This window comes from Geotrypetes seraphini, chromosome 13 (genome assembly GCF_902459505.1).
Source record: "Geotrypetes seraphini chromosome 13, aGeoSer1.1, whole genome shotgun sequence".
In the NCBI taxonomy this organism is placed as follows: domain Eukaryota; kingdom Metazoa; phylum Chordata; class Amphibia; order Gymnophiona; family Dermophiidae; genus Geotrypetes; species Geotrypetes seraphini.
The window spans coordinates 19,599,965-19,623,763 of NC_047096.1; the positions used below are offsets into that span (position 1 = coordinate 19,599,965).

The 23,799-nt window shown below is 44.3% G+C and overlaps 1 protein-coding gene across 1 annotated transcript in view; it reads left to right on the plus strand.

Moving 5' to 3' along the window:
• The first annotated feature begins 3,955 nt into the window (after positions 1-3,955).
• Positions 3,956-23,799, plus strand: part of LEMD2 (LEM domain nuclear envelope protein 2) — a 38,160-nt gene continuing 18,316 nt past the window's right edge. The window contains exons 1-4 of the mRNA XM_033918404.1: positions 3,956-5,285; positions 6,780-6,820; positions 10,459-10,534; positions 12,882-12,958. Of these exons, the coding sequence (XP_033774295.1) occupies positions 3,968-5,285; positions 6,780-6,820; positions 10,459-10,534; positions 12,882-12,958 (1,512 nt within the window). The 5' untranslated portion in view covers positions 3,956-3,967. The remainder of the gene's footprint in view (positions 5,286-6,779; positions 6,821-10,458; positions 10,535-12,881; positions 12,959-23,799) is intronic.

A 23,799-nucleotide genomic window follows, 5' to 3' on the forward strand; every position in this document is an offset into this window, starting at 1 on the left:
ATGGCTCACGTAAGAACATAACAATGGCCATACTGGGTCAGACCAATGGTTCATCAAGCCCAGTAGCCCATTCTCATGGTAGCCAATCCCTAGTACCTGGCCAAAACCCAAGGAGTAGCAACATTCCAGCATCTCAAAGAATAGCCAGGTTCTGGAACCCCAATGAGAAGTACACTCTTGCCCAATGTGGCTCCTAACATTTTGTATTTATGTTCCTTGTTTGTTCTACCCAGGAGCATCACTTTGCATTTTTCTATATTAAACTTCATCTGCCACTTTTCCACCCATTTCTCTAGCTGGTTCAAATCTCTCTGGAGTTCTTCGCTGTCCTTTTGTGATCCAACTGCCCGCCATAGTTTTGTGTCATCTGCAAACTTGATTATATTACTTGTTGTTCCTTCTTCCAGATCATTTATGAAGATATTGAATAAAGAACCGAACCCTGGGGCACACCGCTTGTAACCCTCTCCCAGTCTGAGAACTTCCCATTTATGCTCACCCTCTGCAATCTGTTTTCCAGCCATTTGCCTATCCATGTATCTTAGTATATCCCCTTCTATTCCATGGCTTTATGATTCAATTCTGATTTTGGAGGGGGGGGGGGGGGGCATAAATTTCAGGTATGGAAGCCCCATGAACAACTCTCTCCTAAGGCTGTTAGGTTATCTACAATACCTCCGGAGGAATATTTCATTAGCTTTATGCAAGCTGCTTTAAGACTCATATTATAAGCATTAATATTGGATAGTACATCCATTTTAATACTTATGAGGATGGCATAATTTGCATTCGCAGTTGTATTTCAGTCCGAGAACATGCTGTCATGCTACAGTGCACCCAAATATTGCACAGCAACGGCCTTCATACATATTGCCAGTTGTAGCGCACACTTAATGTGCATTAGGAAATGGGCCCCAAACTGATGCTTATTGTCACATAATGAATTCGAGGCAGAACCGGGATTGGAACTTGATCTATAAAGTTCTCCTGACTCTTAGACTGAAACTCTGGCCACCAAATGAATTCAGCAATCTTAGGAGTTGCAAAAAAAGGAGGAGAAGTTAAACGGCTCTATCCAGAGGGGAACATTTTACTCTTTTACCAGCTACACTAAAATGCTGCTGTAAAGTAATATTCCTTTGTGCAACAAACCGGAAATTTAATGAATACCTGATAAAAATCAGTCTCTGCAAAGTGAATCCTTCTGGGAGCCAAATGCTATGCAAATGATCATTGGACTGACAAATGAAGCAGTAAACCGCAGGAGATCTCATGAAGCAATGGGGCCCTCTTGAGAAATAGGTTCTACCATTCTGAATGTGTGTTTAAATATTCCTCTCATGACAAGTTGCCTTACAAAAATGAGGCCTGACCGTACAACCACTGTCAGCTCAGATCTACACTGACTAATGTTATATAGCTACTGCAGAGTTGCAACAAAATACCAAGCTTGGGATATGTTCTGTAAATGAGACCATCATTCAGATGTCATCACTAGTTAATGGATAAAAGAACTTTTGACCATCCTAATAGTTAGAGGCAGAGAAGTGGTTCAGATCCCATTTGCAGCTCCTTGCAGGGCCACCTCAAGGGATTATCACGCCGAGTCAACTTCCATGGCGCATCCCTCCCAGGTCTGACATCTCTCCTTCCATCACTCATTCTGAGTCTCTTCAGCTGCCTGTCTCCCTCCCTGCAGACCCAGCATCACATTCCTCTCCTCCCTTCTCTGTCCCCCACGGTCCTGTAAACATTACTAGAGCAGCATGAACAACAGGTTGCTTTCAGCCAGCCCCTGGGTCTTTCTTCTGCTGCATCCTGCTTTGAGTAATGCAATTTTGTGTGGGTGGAATGAGGCCAAGAGAAGGCCCAGGGGCTTACATAACATAAGAAATGTCTTCACCGGATCAGACCTTAGGTCCATCTAGTCCGGCGACCCGCACACGCGGAGGCCAAGCTAGGTGCTCCCTGATGGAGACCCTGTTTACCCGTATCCTTGAATTCGCAAGAAGGTGTGCATCCAATTTGCCCTTGAATCCCAGAATGGTGGTCTCCCTCACAACCTCCTCCGGGAGAGCATTCCAAGCGTTCACTACTCGCTGTGTAAAACAGAACTTCCTGACATTAGTCTTGGGCCTGTTGCCCCTCAGTTTCAAACCATGTCCTCTTGTCCGAGTCACATTAGACAATGCGAACAACGATGCTTCTTGCTCTATTTTGTCAAAACCTTTTAATATTTTAATAGTCTCTATCATATCTCCTCTCAGTCTTCTCTTCTCGAGGGTGAACAAATCCAGTTTTTCGAGGCGTTCCTTGTAGTCCAAATTCTTGACACCTTTTACTATCTTCATGGCTCGTCTGTGCACCCTCTCCAGCAGGGTTATATCCTTCTTTAGGTAGGGAGGCCAGTGTTGGATACAGTATTCCAAGTGTGGTATTGCTCTGTAAAGCGGCATTATGACGTCCGCCGATCTACTCGTGATTCCCTTCTTTATCATGCCCAGCATCCTGTTTACTTTCTTTGCCGCCGCTGCGCATTGAGCCGACGGCTTCAGGGTCCTGTCTATCAGTAGCCCCAGGTCCCTTTCTTGTTCGCTCTTGCCCAATGTTACACCTAACATTTTATATTCATGCTCTTTGTTTTTCCTACCCAAGTGCATCACTTTGCATTTTTCTATATTAAATTTCATCTGCCACTTTTCCGCCCATTTCTCTAGGTGGTTCAAATCTCTCTGGAGTTCTTCGCTGTCCTTTTTCGACCCAACTGCCCGACATAGTTTTGTGTCATCTACAAACTTGATTATATCACTTGTTGTTTCCTCTTCCAGGTCATTTATGAAGATATTGAATAAGTTGGGGGCACACCGCTTGTCACCTTCTCCCAGTCCGAGAACTTCCCATTTATGCCCACCCTCTGCAATCTGTTCTCCAGCCATTTGCCTATCCATCTTAGTATATCCCCTTCTATTCCATGGCTTTGTAGTTTCCTCAGAAGCCTTGCGTGCCTGTTGTTCACGCTGCTGCTGCCAGCAGGCAAGGAAACATTTACAGGACTGCAGGGTAATAGGAAGGAAGAAAGAAGGAGCGATGCTGGACTGGTGGTAGAGAGAGAAGGGGGAGAAATGCTGGACTGAAGGAGAGAGAAAGGGAGAGATGCCAGACCTATTGGGGAGGAGGGGGAAAGCTGAACCTATAAACCAAGTGAAGTTCCAGTGGTGACGCAAAGGCTGGGGATTTCAGCACCTTTTATCGCTGGCACCCTGAATCAATGCTTCACTTGATCTAATGGTGAAGCTGGCCCTGAGCAAATCATAAAGGGCTTCAAAGAAGGTTTGGATAGGTACCTGGAGGACAAAGGGATTGAGGGGTATAGATAGGAGTAGAGGTAGGTTATAGGGATAGGATTAGAGGATTAGTGGCAGTTACAAAGTTAGTCAGGGGCACTGTTCAGGAAATTAGGCCTGATGGGCCGCTGCGGGTGCGGACCGCTGGGCAAGATGGACCTCTGGTCTGCCCCAGCGGAGGCAACTTCTTCTTTCTCTTATGGTTTGAAAGAATGACCTTTAAAAGGTAATCAGCTGTGCATGAGAGCAATGCCTATCTCCACTAAACATGCTGATTTTAGGGCATCAGGAAAGAGTGGGCATCTCTCCTGCTGCGGGGGAGGGGGTGTCGTGGCTGGGATTTTAGGGCAGCGAGGAAAGTGGGCATCTCTCCCGCAGTTGTGTTTTTGTTTTTTCTGCGCATGTGCCCATTGCTATCACCAGCGATGGGCACATGCAAATTTAGTCGAATCTTCGCTGCTGTCCGCCAACCTCATTTGCACGCGTGATTTTTTGAGAATGCCTCGGGTTTTTGTGTTTGTTTGTTTTTTTTAATTCGCTATCAAAACGGCCGCGTTAGCAGACCGTCGCTGTTTAACGCGGGTTTTTGACAATCCTGGCCTAAATCTCTAAATAGAAGCCTTATGACCGCGAGTCAAGAGAAACGGCCTTACCAAAATGGCGGCTTTAAGGTGTCTGCCCTCATCAATGCGGCCGCCCAGCGTCACCGCGCTCCCTCCGTTCACGTAGAGACCCCCCCCCCCCCGGAAACTGGAATTACTTCCGGGCGAGTGGCAGTCACCATGGCCGCGCTGTCTGACGAGGAGCTGCGACGGGAGCTTCGGGCTCTGGGGTTTTCCCCGGGACCCATCACCGACAGCACCCGCAAGCTCTACGAGAGCAAGCTGCAGCGCCTGCGCAGCGAAGCCCGGTCGCAGAACCGGAGCGGCGGAGTCTTGCAGCGCCCGGCTCAGCCCGACCACCAAGGCCTGCGCCAGCGGTCGTGGCAGACCGAAAGCGCTTACGAAGAGAGGCCCAGGCTGAGCCAAGCAACTTCGCAGGGGAGGCCGTGGCAGACCGAAAGCGCTTACGAAGAAAGGCCCAGGCTGAACGAAGGAGCTTCGCAGGGGAGGCCGTGGCAGACCGAAAGCGCTTACGAAGAAAGGCCCAGGCTGAGCCAAGGAACTTCGCAGGGGAGGCCGTGGCTGAGCGATAGATCTAATGAGGAGAAGCCCAGGGTGAGCGAGGAAACGTCGCAGGGGAGGCCGTGGCTGTGGTGGGGCAAAAGCGCTTCCGAGGAAGGGTCGAGGCTAAGCGGAGAGGCTTCGCGGGAGAAGTCGCGGCCGAACGAAAGTGTCTCTCCGGTGCGGTGGTTGCCTGAAAGGCCCTCGGAGAGAGCTAGCCTGAGCGGGGAACCCTCGATGGGGAGGTCGTGGGTGGGCGATAAGGTCTCCCGGGGGCGGCCCCTGTTGAGCGATGCAGCCTCGGAGGAAAAGTCGTGGCTGAATGAAGGAGTCTCCCGACGGTGGACGAGTGAAAGAGCTTCGCAGGAAAGTCCCTGGCAGAGCAAAGGAGCTGCCCTGGAAAGGTCGTGGCTGCCCGGGGAGACCTCTCAAGCTAGGCAGCGGCTGCGCGACTCGGTCTCTCGGGAGCCATCGTGGCTGAGCGGAGGATCTTCGCAAGAGAGGCCACGGCCGAGCCTGGGACTTTCGCGGGAAGGGGAATGGACCGGCCACAGGAGCTGGTACGGTAGCGAGAAGGAGGTGAGAACTGCAGGACCCGGCGTGCTCAGCTGGTTCTGGAAACGGTGGGGAGCATCGGGAAAGCCTGGGCCTGCGACACCCGTGCCACTGGAGCGCTACCTCTCGCGGTTCCTGTATTTTGCCACTCTGCTGCTGCTGATCGCCTTTGTTGGCATCCTGTGTATGAAGCTGGTTGGCAGCCGCTGGGCAGAACCCAACTGTAAGTTGCCTTTTCTCTGCCTAGGGCAGTTGTGATCCCATGATTGTAGCCAAATAAAACTGTGTGACCCTTGGAGACCCCTGTAATTTACCCTTTTTGCAAAACAGTGCACATTCAATGATTTTTCTCCTGAGACAACAAAAAGCTAATAAAAATGATTGAAGGAGGTGCTAAATGCATCAGCGCTACCACTTACTAATGGTCATTTTAACACAGTTGCTGCAAAGGATATACTGGGTTCAAGCCCGGGTAGTTCCCTTGTTAGATTTTGTAGTTACCATGCCTTGATGAAAATTTTATGTACATTTGAGCACAAATCTAAAACACTTAGTAAAGGGCCCCCAAAGTTTGAGTGCTTAAATGCCCTCTCAGGGAAGATTACACACTATGGGTTAGATTTAAGAATGTGCTCAAAAATTGGCAGTCGGTGCTGTTCTATAATGGGTAATCAAAGATGTGTCCTTTATAGAACAGAATTGAGTGTCAGTTTCATCACCCAAATTTGGGCATCAGAACCTACACCTACTGAAACCAGATGTAATTCCCATCACCCAATTTGGGCATTCCATCCGTGTTATTCCATAACACCGCACAAATTTTAGGAACACCCTTGACCTGCCCATTCTCATCCCATAGCTATACTCTTTTTTTTTTTTTTTTTTTTTTTAATTCCATGCTTTAAGATTTGAAATGATTGCCTATCCCTAAAGAATGAGTTCCATTTTTAAAACTGATCTTAAGTTGATTTGTATGTAACTCAGATCATGTGAGAATCTGTGTGTATTTATGCTCTCCTGTACAGTATAAAGTCTGTAAAAACATTACAGAAAGAATCCTCAAAATAAAGTACTGTAGTTTAAATAGAAAGAAAAGCTAGGAGGTTTACACTTAACTATCATTCTTCACTGTACTACATGCACTGACCCCGGACACGTCGTCTTTATTTCCAGAGTGCACTGGAAGTGACCGACATTGAGCTCTGCTGCCGCAGGGATGGAAAGCACTTCCTCTCCTCCCCTGTATATCTCTTTAAATGTTTGCCAGCATGAGCATCATCTTCCACTTGCCGCTCATGCTGGCGTCTGCTCCCTTCTCACATCACTTTCTAGTCGTGGGACCAGGATGTGACGTCGGAAAGGAGCCTATGCTGCCGTGAGCAGTGGGTGGAAGATATTTGCACCAGTATGCTGGGGGGAGGGAGGGCTCTTGAGTAGAATGGATTGAAAGCTGTCATCATCTAACCTGCTGCTGCCACTGCATTCATAAGTACAAGTCCAACGTAAGTCGGACGTTTGTAACCCAAGGACTGCCTGTATACAATTTGTCCCGTAAGCTTTCAGGATATTCATAATAAATATGTATGAAATAGTAACCATCTGGTATCAGAAGCGACAGCCATGGAAACGGTCCATTTAACAAAGCTGACAAACTGAAATTTAAAGTTTTTGTCTGTGAAGGTTGGCAGGGCTCTGACAGTATTTTCCTTTCTTTCAGCAAAGCAGTTACCAGCTGGCTGCGAAGGCAGACAGGACTCTGTAAGTTTATTTTTCAAATTTGTATGTACGCACAAAGAAATTAACATGTAAAATATTATGCGGGTTTGTAACTGAAAAATCCTGAAAGTTAAAAGCTAATCAAAATTGTTTTTATTGGTTTTAAACTGGCCAGTATTTGATGGTTGGGCAGGATAAAGACTGGCCAATAGAGCAATCTTGCTCTGCTCTATTATCATTTGCTCTGATTGTGCCAAGCCACATATAAATGTAGCAGTTGCTAATACTTTTGTGCCAAGAAGAAAAATTGTAAATTTTAATAGTCTAACTAATGATAAAACTTTGAATGAGGGAAAGAGAAAGTAATTAAAATGATGCAGAAGACTGAGGGTGGTGTTAACTGGGGGATCTCCTCCATTTACATAAAAGGCATGCTCTAATAAGAATAAGGGGCTGACATTCCTTGTGATCTTGAGCAAGTCACTTTTTCACCCAGTGCCTTGATATCTAGTAGAAAATGATGTACCATATATACTTGAATATAAACTGAGATTTTTGGACCAAAAAATGGGGGACTTGGTTAATATTTGAGTCCTCCAGATAGCTGAAAGTATCAGTCTGCTCACTGACCACATGAACCGCCGACAGAGGGCCCGAGAGAAAAGAAGCGATCGAGCTTGGAGAGGGGGAAAAGTAAGGCAAGCCCTATTGTGCAGTATACAGCTCTGATGGGGCTGTTAAGGCTTCAAATAAACTATTTTGTGCCACGAAAGAGAGAGAAAGTGCCAGACCTGGGATTATCCAAGGAACAGCTGCCCAACCTGGGAAGAGGGAGGTGCATGCAAGACAGAGAAATACATGGACAAGGGTCGAGGGGGAGACAGATAGGCGTGCAGAATACGGTCACCAACTGAGGGAGGCATGGACACACCCAAAAGAAGAGAGGGACCCAGATTCCATACCGGGAAGTAGAATCAAATAAGAAGCACAGCCAGAAGTGATTGCATAAAGAATATAATATAGAAATAGACTTAATATTATAGAAAAGCAAGGTTCATAAAGATTAAGCATTACAGTTGAGCATTACCATTAAGGAATAAGTTTTACAATTACAGAGACTTCTTTTGTGCTCTTGTGAATGAGAGAGAATAGGTGCTGTGAGGACAGACAGGTAGAGAGAGAAAGGGGGGTGGGGGATGATGTTCCAAGCTTCAGGTTCCAGAGATAGAGCGGGGTATTGCAGAGAGGAGCCTTTTATAGCTTGGAATCTTATTCTAAATATAGAATCTATTGAACTTCAATAGAATCTATTGAAGTTAAGTATCCCCATCCTTTGTAAACTGTCTGAAACAATGGTTAGTTTCACTGACCAGGAAGGTGAGTGAGGTGTGCTAGACTGGAGAAGAATAGGCTGGAGTCAAATTTACTTTCTAGTATGCCTCTGACAATAGTTTCTGATTAATTTTAGTTATCTGTGCACCTGGACCCATTGTACATCCTAAGCTGTCCATCTTAAGCACCAGACATTAACACATCTTGACACCTCTTCGCACCTCTTAGCTGCAAATTCGTTTCTTACCTTTAATGCATTGATTTAATTAAGGCTGTCAGCAATGACATTTCCTAAGGTCAGACATGAATGATATGATCTCCCATAGGCCTTTGCTGACATTGGTTAGGCTAACCGAAAATGCTGATTGCTAGCAATGCTAGGCTGACAGAAGGAACAACTGAGAATCACTCCTGTCCCCGCAACCTCCTTGACCACCAATGAATATACAGAAGGTAGGCCTGGGGATCCTTAGATTGTGAGTCTTAGGGATGGAAACCTATAGAGCGAGGGAAATACGGTGGTGCTTAAACTAACTACTCTTTTGTCTTTGAAGGGGGGAGCACCCCAACTTGCTGAAGGTGCCACCCCTTTAAAATGGCAGTCAAGTGCATTGGTCTGTGTTGGGTAACATTCAGCACAAGTTGCCTCATTTGATTTGTGTAGTAATGAAGTATCTATGCTTTGAATCTCATTATGCAGCCCCACGGTGGCTTAAACTATGTGTTATGATAAAATAACACATAATTTTTTCCATGTAATATGCATGCATTATTACCTTAAAACACTTTATTCACATTGGTGCTTAATTCTCTAATAGGTTTCCCCAATATTGTGTCTAGTAGGAAGAAAAAGAAGGCTCAGTGAATTATACTGTTGCTGGTGCCTACAACTGTGGATGCCACTCTTGCAAATATAAGCTATAATGACCATGGGAAATAGTCACTCTTTGGCCATAATTTGTGTTAATACATGTGTGTTGAATCCTTTTTATTTTTGACATTATTACTAAGTTGTGAGCCACTTAGAATGGGTCTTCATGAGCTATGACACCACATAGCATCCATTTTAATTCCCAAAGTCTTTACATAGTTCAACTAGCCATCTTAATTTGCTTGTGCTCACCTGATTTTCTTTTATCCTCCATTCTAGGGGTTTATAAATTGAACTGCTTTGGCTTAATTATGATCTGAGTGTTCACATTTGATTTTACTGATTGATATCTGGTTACAGGTTTTTAATGTTACTTGGTGTGGCTATCTACCTTAGAATTGATCATTTGATGTATATGTGGTTTTGCCTTGATTTTTGATATTTTATATTGGGGGATGTCTATGATGTTGTCCAGACATGTCTACATTATATGTGGATATCGTAGGGAAACAAGATTTTATGTATGTGACTTGGAAACCGCATAGTTGTATGCGGTATATAAATTTTTAAATAAATAATACTTATATAATCCTTCAGTTGCGTGAAGAGTTTTATAGATAGTACTTATTGAAGCTTGCAGTCTATTAAATATGGAAAATAAATGCAGACAAAACATGATGGGGCAGTGCCCTTTTAAACAGCAAGGGCTTTTGACAATCTGAGAGCTAGAATAGTGGCTGGCATATTATGGCAGACAATGACTTCCCTACCTAATTCAGCTAATAAGCAGAAAGATCTTTGACCTAGAATAGCAATTTATAAATGGTGGTACAAAAGCCTCATTTAGGGTTGCAGTCATAGCTGCAAACCTCCCCATCCCTCCACAACGGGCAGTATAATCGGCCCATGCAAGACACAGCATGACATAACTCAATTTGTATGGACTTCAGTGTTGTTGACTCACAGTAGAAGTCTGATGGGAGCAAGATACAGGGGAAAAGAGGTAGGGCTGGGTTATATGAAAATATTTGGAGAACATTGCCCTCAAAGCAGTCGGTACAAGAACAGAGGGAGGTGTGGATGGGAGAAACTTTAATCATGCTACCAGCAGCCTAACAGTCTGTCTTCTCTGAAACAAAAATATTATAATTAAAGCAATTAAAATAATAGTGCCAGAATTAAGTCAGCTGCAGCCATTCTGTGTGGTCTGCCTCTGAGGGTGAGCTCTCAGATTCAAGTGACCTTGTATCTTAAATAATGTGACACATCTATGCCCCTTAAGCCTACTTATGGATTTATTAGGAATATAGAAACTGAATGTGAAAGGAGCTACATTATGCCTTGCAGATTTGAATTTTATAGTTGGGAAAAAAAGTAGGCACCATGGTTCATTCTAGCATCAAGCATCAAATGTTTTTAGTTATACAATCAGATAAGTGGACTTTCCAAACATGCTCTTTATTCAAATGTTTTTCAGTTCTGTCGAGCTGAACAGAAGAAAGTTTTAATGGAAATGCTGTTTGAATTGTATAACTACCTGGCAAAGGAGGCAGGTGAGTTTTCTTCTACAGAGATTTAAAATACAGAATGATTTTAAGTAAGGAGTTTGTTTTACCAGTGTGCACACTTCTGTGTTCTCAAGGTATAGGAACAACTATAGAAATGATTAAAAAATAAGAAACTAAAACATCTTGATTGCATAATTCTTCACAGCCTTTCTCATAGCCCTATTTCCAAAAAACTACCTTAAATGCCCATAACAAGTTAAAGAGAACACACCCATGCCAACTATAGTAGTTAAATTGATTCAAGTATTCCTGGATGAAGATTCAAATTGTTTCTATTGCATAAATGAATTTGAAGCAAAGATCTAAACATGTTAAATTAAAAAGAACTCCAGGGTAAAGATATTCAAAGATACAGGTTGAAGGACTTTTCAGTGTGCTTTTTAATATCTATTAGGCCTTGTGTCAGGTCTATTATTATAAAGTGGAAACAGTACCACCAAGATTACTACTAATCATTTCTCTAGTACTTCAAGACATACACAACACTGTACATAAATATATAGATTTAAAACTGGAAAAATATTTCTTGACACAACGTGTAATTAAACTCTGGAATTTGTTGCTAGAGAATATGGTGAAATCAGTTAGCTTAGTGGGGTTTAAAAAAGTCCTTAGTCCATTATTGAGATGGCTTGGGGAAATCCACTGCTTATTCCTAGGATAAGCGGCATAAAATCTGTTTTACTACTTGGGATCTATCTAGGTACTTGGGACCTGGGTTGGCCACCGTTGGAAACAGGATACTGGGCTTGGTGGACATTCGGTTTGTCCCAGTATGGCAGTTCTTATCCCTGCTTGACAGAGTTTACAATCTATTCAAGATATATGGACAAAACGAAGCATCAGAAATACAGTAAAACCTTGGTTTGCGAGCATAATTTGTTCGGAAACATGCTTGTAGTCCAAAGCACTTGTATATCAAAGATAATTTCCCCATAAGAAATAACGAAAATCAGATGATTCGTTTCACAACCCAAAAACTTTAATAGAAAATACTGTACTGTAGTATGTTTAGAACAGTCACTATACTCCGCGTCAGAGAGAGAAGAACCATCAGCTCAGTTGTGACACGCATATACAGTGCGTTCTTGTATTGCAAGACCTCGCAATATCGGAGAGAGAAGAACCATCAGCTCAGTTGTGACACGCATATACAGTGCGTTCTTCTATTTCAAGACCTCACAGTGTCAGAGGGAGAAGAACCGTCGGCTCAGTTGTGATGACATGCCACATGTATACATGCTCGTATTGCAAGACATTGCTCGTTTTATCAAGTTAAAATTTAATAAAACATTTTGCTCGTCTTGCAAAATACTCACACACCAAGTTACTAGCAATCCAAGGTTTTACTGTATATTTATTTTGGGAACAGTTAAAATATGGATCTTGAACAGGTGAAAAAGGAGTAAAGAATTAAGTAGGCTTGTAGCTGTGATTTGAATAGAGCTAGGACGCAGCATGACTTACCATTTCAGGAAGTCTCTTATAGGCTCAAGGTTCAGCAAGTTGGAAGGACAGAGTCTGGAGTTTGTGGTGGAGGAGAAAGCTACAGATGCTTGATCAGGCTATTTCTCAAACACAGGGGTCTCAAAGTCCCTCTTTGAGGGCCGCAATCCAGTCGGGTTTTCAGGATTTCCCCAATGAATATGCATGAGATCTATGTGCATGCACTGCTTTCAATGCATATTCATTGAGGAAAACCTGACTGGATTGCAGCCCTCAAGGAGGGACTTTGAGATCCCTACTCTAACAGCAGCAATATTTACATTTATAATTGCTGTTCTAGAATTGCTCTTAGTGCACACACATTAGGAGCCTAACTTTAGACTTGTAGAGAATTAACGCCTTGCTGTAGAGCGGCAACATTTATCTATGCAGACTCAGGAAATCTTTCTAGAGCTCTGGAAGAACTCTTTCCATGCAGTAAGGTGACCACTTGTGTGACTGTAGGATCATGTTGTCCACAGAGAACATCTATTTCGAGTATGCAGCTGTGCATACTAAAATGATTTTATAAATGTACCCCCAATGTGTGAAGCTCAAAATGTGAGTTAAAGCTGGAATGTATGGTGAGAAAAGGAGGGGTATGAGCTGAAAGGCAAAGGGCATGAAAAATATGAGAAACTGGGGGAGGGTAAGGGGTGCAGTGTCAGGAAGTAGAGAGAGGGAGGCTATAAGCCTGTAAGGGGACATTACATGGAGACGGATGACGGCTCTGATGCTTAGACAGTATAGGGATCGAGATGAGAGAATGAGAGCAGGGTGGAGAACATTATGCATCTTACTACTGGCCAAATTTTCATGTTCTTTTTTTGGTGTTTTATTTTTTAAGGTGATTTTGACTGTGGAAATCCCAAACAGTTGCAAAGTAAATGTATTCCTGTGGCAGAAGCCAGGCAATACATAGTGGTAAGTCACAGCTGACACCTTGCTTTCCACAAATGCAAAGATCCTTTCTCCTCATTTATTCAGGGAACAGGATATTCAGAATATTTGAGATCCATATCTGACATAAATTGAAGTACTGGATTGGCTCCCTCTGCCCTAAGCTTGCAACACTTATTAATGTTAATGTGGTATCCAAATTCAGGTGCTGCATCTACCAAACTGGTGTACAATTCCACAAGTATATAAAATGATCTCAAGAATAAATTGGATACGAATTATTTTGCACTGTGGTAGTTCATTACACAAATAGATGTTAAAAGTGAAAGTGAAGATCCTTTCCCTGCTGCCTTTCTCTGTCGGTATTTTTAACATTTTGAAAGGGGTAGCCTTGTGTTAGTTTCGTATAACAAAATTGACAAACGCAGATGATACTTTATAGACTAACCAGATGCATCTGATGACGTGAAGTCTGGTCTTTGAAAGCTCATGCCTCAATGATTTAATTGTTTAGTCTATAATGTACTACTTGCCTCTCTCAATGTAACATTTTGGTACATCTTTAAGAGTACCAAAATCTGCTTTTTCAGTAATGTGGGGAGGGCTTTGGCACAGATGCACAACCTTCATGGGAGACTGCAGTATCTCCTTTTTGTGCTGGGCGCATACTTTGATACCGTGGATTGAGTATCTCCTACACAGGCAGATAAGTCAATGTTATTTAAAATACACGATATAACAAGATGATAGACTGATTTCAACAATTTTATGCCACAAGCATAAAAAATTAAAATTTTGTCATTATTTATGCTTTAGAAACATACTGATTAACTTGTAGGGGTTTTATTGTAATATTTAGTTGCCACTAAAACTATCTTGGTAAGGAGCTCTAGACGGTACATAATAACATTTTATCTGTCTCCTTTGTAACTTCCATTGATCATGTCACTGTTGCCCTAAAACATCACTGGCTTCCTGTTGACTTTAGAATAAAATTCAAAGTCCTTTTGTTACTATTTAAGGCATTTCAAATGGGTTCTCCTCCCTACTTGTCACATCTTACTAATCCTTACTGGGCCCTAGCATTGTGGAATTCTCTTCTGTTAGAGGTTTGAGGAAAATTGTCTTTAAAATGTGTTCAAATTGCAGTAAAACCGTGGCTTTTCCAACAGACATACAACTTTGTTCTCCCTGGTTTGGCCTGAACTGTGCAACCTCCCTAATAACTTTTTGTCTTTCTTTGGTGTGAATGTTTACTTTACTTTCCTGTCCAATGATTGTACTACATTTTTTTTTCCTCTGCTTAGTATCAGTTGTATAGTAAATACAAAATAAATCTAAAGATGTAACATTATAGGATTTTGTACAAAGCCTTTTGATACCACCTGGATTCCCTGTGATACTTGATTGTACAAGTTCTTGAGTGATAAGAATACTTCAGATTTTCTTGACCCTGTTCATTACAGGTTATCTGCCGGATTCTATATATAGTGCCAAAATTAGATTGATGGAAAGGTTTGGTCTGATGTATAAACAGATTTACGAGACTTGGGGAGTTTTTCTAGATCTTATTTTATCTATGTAAACACAGATATCATTCAGTGTTGCAGTCATCTTTCATTCAGCTAGGGAAAATTGCCCATTGCATCAATATTTGGCAGCCCAACAGCTGCCATTAGTAGCCCAGATACTAGTTAAATCCATCTGTACTACTTTAATGTGGTTTATTGAAGGCCACAACTGACTCAAAACAGAACAGTGTGAGTGGATTATGGGCAAAAGATCATGTTAGGCTAATCCTTCAATCTCTGTTAGCCTATGAAATTTCGTATAAGGTTTAAAGCATTATGCTTGACTTTTTAAGGCAATTTATAATTTGAGTTTGGATAACCATAGCGTACCAATCAATTTCTTTGTGGCTGATATCCCATGACCAAATAAAATTTTATGACCTGCCTGATGGTGCAGAATGATGTATCTATGTGAACCCAGCCAATTTTACGACCCCAAACATGGGTTTCTTGACCCCATTCTGGGTTTCAACCCACAGTTCTGAAGCTCTGCCTTAGTGCCTCTCTCAGTATGTGCAGGGTCAGCAGCGTACTGTCATCTTAGGAGGGCCTTTGCTAGGCAGGGGGAAAGCCCACTGAATACCAGAAGATGGCTTTTTTTGATGATTGGGCCCCACATCTGTGGAACAGCTTCTGTGATGATGTTATTACTATTGGTCCTTTAGGCTCTCTGGAACAGCTTCTGTGATGATGTTATTACTATTGGTCCTTTAGGCTTATGTTGGCAGAGAAGACTCGCTAGCTTCAGCTGGAGCGTGGAGTTGTCAGTACTGTTCTTTGTAGAGGTTGGCTGCCATGTGCCACTTTATTTGTTGGGCAGTGGTGTTTTCCGTGTTACTTATAGCATATTGGTGGGGCTGGATTGGAACTTGGGTATGCCCGGGGAGGGGGAAGGGCTCATGGCAGCTCTCTTTGAACAATCCAGTCTTACTTATTGATAACTCTTTGTTTTGGAGGCCCTTGTGGTAGTTACATGGAGTTTGGTCGCTTGCAGATATTTTGGAGAGGGAACGTTTAGGCATTTTCTCTGAGCTAATTAAGTGGTATTAGCTTCCACCCATGCCACTCTACCAGTGGTGACAGTTGGCAGTTACCTTTCAGGCCTGGAAACTGCAGTATTCAAACTTGTCTGCTGTGTCTAAACTTGAAATGGTTTTTGCTAAAGTATGAGGTGCGGGACATCAGGCTTCTAATTTTTATAAGATTTTGAAGGGTCTGGAGGCAACCAAAGTCTGGGGATGGCAGCAGCAGTGGGTCTGTGATTTGGGCTTTTGGGCCCAGTTATTTGCAGTTTCTACTGCAATAGGTGTGTCATTCTGGACAGTAGGGTATTCTCCCCATGCTTGTGAGCCATTCAGAAGGAATTCATTCCAGGATTTCAGATCCTCCTCCAGAGGGATTTGCTGCCCCCTTCAGTTTTTCCTTGTGCACATGAGTCAAAAGGTGTCTTTTCTGATCTGCACTGTATATTTCTTTCTTATTTTCTGTATTTTTCACATTTTTTTTGCAGCTATCAATGCATCAGAACTCCCTAGTGTGGGGAAAAGCTCTGCCTGTGTGGAGAAAAATCAGACTTAGATCTGCAGCCAGCAGGTTAATCTCTTGGAGATCTTTTTGGCCAGCCTGCAGAAAACATTTGTGGAGCTCGGGGTCAATATCCCTAGTAGCTTAGCCCACCTACTGAATCGTAGGCGATTTGAGCACAGGCTGTTAGACATCCACAGGAGGCTCAGCGCCTCTCCCCATTCACATGCACAGTTCGCAAGGGTTGATGATCAGTCTGACTTAGGTTTGACTGGCAGCCTTAAGATTTCAGCATTTGGAAGGCTGACAGATGAGGCAGAGATTCTTCTCCCAGATCCAGTTACTTCTTGGAGTTGAGGCAGGCTGCAGCACCTTCAGAGCACATGTCACAGTGCGTAAGGCTATTACAGCCTATGAGCAAAATTGGGGGGATGGGTCTTGAAAACCCCTCTTTTGAAGGCTTCTGCAACATCCTCTAGGGCAGGGGTAGGGAACTCCAGTTCTCGAGAGCCGTATACCAGTCGGGTTTTCAGGAGTTCCCTAATGAATATGCATGAGATCTATTTGCATGCACAGCTTTCAATGCATATTCATTGGGGAAATCCTGAAAACCCGACTGGAATATGGCTCTCGAGGAATGGAGTTCCCTACTTCTGCTCTAGTGTCCCCACCTTTAAAATCCTGTTTATCAGATGTTTTTACTTTCAGTTAAGGCATTTTTACCTGGTTTTTTTTGGTGCTAAAATGCTGTGGTGGCCATCTTGGATTTCCCTTCTGCATGGCTCACGAGCATGGGTTAGGGTTACCATATAGCCAGGAAAACCTAGACTGATCCTAGTGTCCAGATAGGTTTTTTTAGATTGGGAGAGATTGTCTGGCTCTCCCTACTCCCCCACCTACCTCTTCCCTGGCTGCTGCATTGAATCTTGGGGCAGCCTGGCAGTGCAAGAAGGTGAGCCTGCTGCTGTTGGCATGCCCCAGAAGTTACTTCACCCAGAGCAGTATACAGCAAATACAGGTTGGCATAAGTTACAATTTTGTTAACTAAGCTTGGAGCTAGTGCTGTAAATTGCTGGTATTTTTGACCCTGTATCAGGTTAGAAATAGAATTATCAAACAATTATTTTGAAGGAGTTAGTGTTGAAGGTTTTGAAAGCTTCTGCTTGCCTAGCTGTCATTCATGGCTCCCTTTATAGATGAATCTGATTTGCTCTGCTGAGCCTTATCAGAAACCATGCCAGTACTTGAAAGGTACTAATATGGTATCAGTAAGTGCCGCCTAGTGAAAGAGATATAAAAAATAGGCTTATGGGTATAATTATGATTGTTGTTGCTATTGTTTAATTTTTGTAGTGCTTTTATCCAAAGAGCTGTTGCAGTGAAATTAACAAGTAGTGTGTACAACAGAAAATTGATTTTTTTTTCCATGCTTAATTATGTTCTTTCTGAGGGTAATTTCAGCAGGTGCCAGCTGGTACAGCCTTCAACAGCACTGGGATTAACATTTCTGCTGCAGTCAGTGCCCTAGGATCTGTACTGTCTGAAAAGGAAAGCTGCATTTTGGCTTTCAAAGGTTGTACAATACAATATAAAAAAATTATATTCCACTACCTCACCCAAAGGTATTGATGCAGAATACAATAAAAAGATAAGGACCAAATTATCAACATATATCTATATTCAATTCAACCCCCCCCCTCCAATTCCAGGAAGGATATTAAGATCTAAAAAGGTATGTTTTGGTAGTTTACAAGACTTCATATAAGAAGCGTCCCAAGCTGCTCTTCATGATAAAGAATTTCGAACATTCCTGCTTACAGCTTATTCTTACAAACAGTTTAGAACACAACTGAAGACCTATCTTTTTACAAAATATCTGACTACTTAACTTACTTTATTTCTCCCATTGTGACCATTGTTAGTAATCTTTTGTAAACTGCATTGAACTAATGGCTATGCGGTCTATAAGTACAATGTATTGTAATGAAGCCTCAGTCCTGAGCATCATTGGATGAGTGTTACAAAATGTTATAGCTTGATATGAAAAAAACTCTATCAAGTAGCGTTTAAAACAGATTTTGTAAATTGAAGGAAACTGAAGCAGTATTTCTTTAGAAAAGCGATTGCTCTTTAACAATTCTAAAACAGGTAGATATGAAGGGACAATCCCATGAATTATTATAAAAACCATTGTACAGTAAACTCAAATATAAACCATTATACCGTATACTCAAATATAAACCAAGATTTTGGGCCAAAAAAATTTGAACAGCACCCACCTCCCCTTCTAGGGCCTGCCGTAAGCTCTGGTGGTTCAGCGGTAAGCTGGGACAAGGGATTCCTCCCGTCTCCTGTCCTGGCTGACTCTGACACATCCCATCTCCCTCCCACCTCCCAGACTTTTTAAAAGCCTATCTTTTAAAGCCCTGATGATCCATCAGTGAACTGGGGCAGGAGTGATCTTCCTGTCCCGTGCAGAGCCGGGTAGGGAAGGAGGGGTGCTGGGGAGGGAGGTGGGGGCTGGGGGCAGAGCCAGCCAGGACACTTATGTGGTTGAGTCCCTATTCCCATTTCCCCCCAACTCCCCACTCTTTCTTTTGAGGAGCCTCAACTGTACACCTTGCCAAGGAAAGGCAAACACTACAGATTTGAGTGCCTGTGGCATCTGCTCCATTTAATTTAAAGTTTCATTGAAGGGGAAAAAAAAAGACCTGAAGCAGTGCTTTACTTTCTGTGTTCATTCACATTTTTTTCTCCCATTCAGTTGCCATTTTGATTCAGCCTACCTTGCAGTTCACAATGAATAGTTCTCACAAGCTGAAGAAGTGTTCAGTGTGTTCACGGCCGGAAGGGGAACCCTCGCTAGCATTGGTGCCAGCCGGCTCGAGTGTATCCCTGGAAGCTGCGAAGGGTGTGACAGCCATGGACGGTGGGGAGACAAGAACTGCCGGCTATCCCCAGCTGTCACAGCTGCCGGCTTAGGGGGGAGACCGAGCTTTCCTTACCGCCAAAGGTACCGGTGATTCCCTTACTGGCGCATTGGGCCTATCTGGGGATTCCCTTATCGTGACTTTGTTTTTTTAGGCCTCAGGGATGCCTTTTTGGTTGGTTTTTCTTCTTTGGCGAAAAACTCCACCATTTTGGCTGAGTCTTCACAGGAGCTCTTGCCTAGATTGAAGAGACAGGAACAGTCTTGCAGGTCTCTTCTGTTGGGAAGTATGATTCTGTCCCACCCGTGGGTTTTTCCCCAGATTTTGTTCTCACCATATACAAGGCATATTGCACGCACGCAGCTGGTGGCCCTATCTCTTCTTCGGTGGCTTCGGCCTCGTCCGGGGGTCTTTGTCAGTGCTAACGCTTCCTCCATCCCCACCTACATAGCTGCATGTTTCATGGGAGAACAATGTGTTGCTGGATGATGTTTTGTTGCCTGATGAGGACCTAGGTCTCATGGGGCGCGGACGATGCGGGTGGCTAGCTGTTGAGCTCCCATAGGGGAGGATTTGTCTGTAGTGTGCAATTTTCACTGAGAAGAGCTTCAAGAGCTTCTGTTTTGAGGAGGGCACCAAAGAGGTTCCTGCGGGTGGTGGATCCTCTTCTTAAGGGGATTCAGATGGCTTCCCATTCCTTTCCCATGCATCAGGATCACCAGGATATTGTGCATGTTTAGTGGAAGAGTCTGGACGCCCCTTTTTGGCTGGCACAGTCCATGTCCCGGCTTTATCCTATTCCTGAGCCGGCTAAGGATTCTTTTTGGTCTTCAGTTGTGGATGTTGTGGTTTCAGCCATTGCCAAGTGGAGGGGAATTCAGCCCTGAGGAATCCCCAGTATTGGAGGATGGAGTCACTTCTGAAACAGAGTTTTGATGTGGCAGCTCTAGTCCAAGCAGCGATTTGTGGTGGTCTGGTGACCAGGGCCTGTTTCCGCTGGGCCGAGCATTTATTGGATCGGGAGTCTAATGACTGGTTGCTGGTTGATCAGGAGGTGGCTAAGATTGAATTGGGCTCTTATCTTTCAGAGAAGCCATGTATGACTTGTTGAGTGCTTCGGCTAAAGCCTTGGGGGTGGCTACTTAGATGTACCTTATGGCTGTGTGGTTAGTCGGCAGATGCAACCTCCAAATCCAAGCTCAATAAGTTTCCCTTTACGGTTCTTTTCTCTTTGGGGAAGAATTAGACAAACTGGTTCAGAGTTTGGCGGACTCCAAGGTGCCCCTAGTTACCAGAGGACAAACCTTGCCAGTCTGCTAGAGGATGTCTGAGTTGAGGTCATCTTCAAGAGTTTCGCTGGTATCGACCTGGTAGGTTGTCTTCAGCGGTGGCTTTCTTCCACAGTCGTTTCTTCCAGCGGATGCAGTCCTTTCAGGATACTTGCCGGGGAGGCCGGGACCCCCTCCTCCCTCTCTTCAGCAGCTCGACCTTCCCAATGACAGTGCTCAAGTCCTTCCCTCAGTTCAGGTAGGTGCCCGCTTAAGGAAGTTTTACCATGGGTGGACCAAGATCACGATGAATCAGTGGGTCCTGGAGGTGATTCGAGATGGGTATGCTCTCAAGTTTGACCGGCCCCTGCCAGATCTTTTTCTCTCTTCCCCTTGTCAAGCCTCTTGGAAGAAGCAGGCGTTTCGTCAGACTGTTCAGCGGTTGAAGGCAGTGGTTCCTGTGCCTCCTTCAGAGATTTGCACCGAGAAGTACTCCTTTTACTTTGTGGTGCCCAAAAAAGAGGAGTCTTTTTGTCCAATCCTGGGCTGAAAGGTATGAACAGGGCGCTCCGGGTCCCTCTTTTTCACGTTAAGACCCTGAAGTCTGTGATCTTAGCAGTACAGCCCAGGGAATTTCTGACATCTCTTGACTTCATGGAGGCCTATCTTCATATTCCCATTCGGGACTCACATCAGTGATTCTTTTGCTTTGCGATTTTGGAAAAGCACTATCAATTCTGTGTGCTTCCATTTGATCTAGCCACGGCCGCATGTACCTTCACCAAGGTTGTGGTGGTGGCGGTAGCAGCGGAGGCGGCCTTGAGTAAGGAAGGTATCTTAGTTCATTCTTATCTGGATGCCTGGTTGATTCATGTGAAGTCCTTTCAGAAGAGCTCCCGAGCCACAGCCCATGTCGTAGAGTTGCTGCAGTCTTTGGACCTTTCCAAGAGTAGATTGATTCAATCTCAACGATTGAAGTATCTTGGAGCTCTGTTCAACACCGCTCTGGATAGGCACCAGTGCAGAAGTTACAGATGCAGATTGGCTCCTTGATGGGTTCTCGTCCCCAGGTGCAGGAGTTCTTCAGGTCTTAGTCGATGGTGGCCTTCTTGGAGGTGAGCCGGTGGGCTCAGGCTTACATGCGCCCCCTTCAGTATGCGCTTCAGCGGTGGTCTCTGCAGTTCATGAGCTGGTCTCTGCAGTTCATGAGCTGGACTCTCCAGTTCCTCTTTGTGGGATCATTTGTCGCAGCCTGCTTTGGTGGCTTCAGTCCTCCAATCTGGTTCAGGGGGTGAATGGATCAGCCCCAGTGGACAGTGCTTCTTAGATGCCAGAGACCTCGGCTGGGGAGCTCAGTGTCTGAGTCATTCAGCTCAGAGCAGCTGGTCGCTGGTGGAGGCCTGGTCAATCAATGTTCTGGGGACCACCAGGGCTATTCAGTTGAAGTTGGCAGCTTTCCAGTCTTTGCTGGAGGGCAAAGCAGTGTGGGCTTTCTCTGACAATTCCTTGACTGTGGCTTACGTCAATCATCAGGAGGGAACCAAGAGTCATCTGGTAGTGCAGGAAGCGGCTCTGCTCATGGCATGGGCAGAGGCTCACCTTATGGGCATCTCAGCTTCACACATAGCGGGAGTGGACAGTGTTCAGGCAGATTTCTTCAGCCATCATGTTCTGGATCCCAGCAAGTGGTGCCTTGGGATGGAGGTCTTTGACCTAATAGTTTGCAAGTGGGGGGGTCACCCGATGATGGATCTCAAGGCCACATGATTCAACTCCAAAGCATGGCAGTTCTTCAGTTGGCACAAGGATTGTCAGGCTGAGGGGCTGGATGCTCTAGTGCAGGAGTGGCTAACGAGTGGCCTGCTGTAGACTCTAGTGGGCAAAGTTCTTTGTATTTCGAGATATGCGTGCCAGATGATCCTGGTGGCACCGGATTGGCCCGGCACCCATGGTTCATCTGCTCGTGGCAGACCCCCTTCCTTTGCCCTTCTCAAGCAATCTGCTGATTCAGGGTCCCATTCCCATGCTCGGTCTGGTTCCCTTTTGTCTTACAGCTTTGCTCTTGAAAGCAAGAAGAGTTGTTCAGATAAAGTCGTCTCTACCCTATTGAGATCTCATCAGTTTTTGATGTCCAGGGCTTATGTGCGCATTTGATGCCTCTTCAAGGACTGGTGTTCTCCTGTGGGCATCCCTGCTGCACATTTTGGAATTTTTACAGGATGGCTTGGAGTGCAGCCTTGCCTGGTCCTCCCTGAGGGTTCAAACAGAACAGGTGGCAGTCTTGTCCTCTTTTGGAGGTCTTTTGCGCGGTTGTCAGTTGTCTGTTCCTGATGTGCTCTGTTTCTTGAGGGTGGCGAAGTTGATTCAACCTCTGGTTCACCCTTCAGCTTGGGATCTCAATCTGGTGCTTTCGGTGATTGATTCGTCCTCTGTTTGAGCTTCTTGGCTCCTGCACTCTGAAGGACATTACTTTGAAGATGTTTTTTCTTGTAGCCATTTTCTTGGCTCGACACATGTCAAAGTTGAAAGCCTTTTCTTTTCAACTTAAGATGTTCTATTTCCATCTGCTAGTCTATAGACATAACCCACTGATGTGGAGGACTTAAGGAAAGAAAATAGCAGATATGCCTACGCCGATGACATCCTCATCCTCCTCGAGACCGACTCGAACCTCTCTAACCTCGCTGAGAACATATCCACTTGTATAACGAATCTCCAATCCTGGGCCCAATCTGTACAAATGAAACTGAATGAGTCCAAAACAAAACTACTTTGGCTCGGCCCAACATTAGATCATTTACCCACCTCCATCCCATTACCTTCTGGCCCCACTCTTCAGCTTGAGTTTTCAAGCAAAGTCCTAGGCATCGTCATAGACTCCTCTCTCTCCTTCATTGATCACCTCAACTCTTTGATAAAAAAATGCTTCTTTTGCCTTCATATGTTGAGGAAGGTGAGATCCTGCTTTCATCATTCTCACTTTACCGTCCTCATTCAATCTACATCCTCTCTAGACTAGACTACTGCAACTCCATCTATATAAGCCTAACTAAGAAAAACCTCCATAGACTTCAGCTAATTCAGAACGCCGCGGCTAAGCTTATTTTCGCAAAAGGCAAGTTCGATCATGTCTCCCCACTCCTCTCCAAGCTTCACTGACTCCCAATATACTCCAGAGTCCTCTTTAAATGTGCCTGCTTAGCCTTCAAGATCCTACATGGCGTCCTTCCTCCTGTTATCCCACTCTTTTGGAATTCCTCAAAACCACATTCCACCAGACCCTCCAAAAAACTGAAACTATCATTCCCCTCTATAAAAGGTATATCCCGCGCAGGAAAACTTGGAACATCTCTCCCCTTTAGAACCACAGAACTCTGGAACAACCTCTCATACCCACTCAGAAACTCAAGCTCCTTCCAATCCTTCCGCAAACACTTGAAAACTTGGCTCTTTGCAAAAATCTAATCACCTCCCATTCTCCAGTATCCTGTCCCTCTCTGTCCTCTTAGTCCCTCTCCTTTATCCTTCATTGTAGTTCCTTTCCTCTTAATTCTGTAAACCGTGCCGAGCTC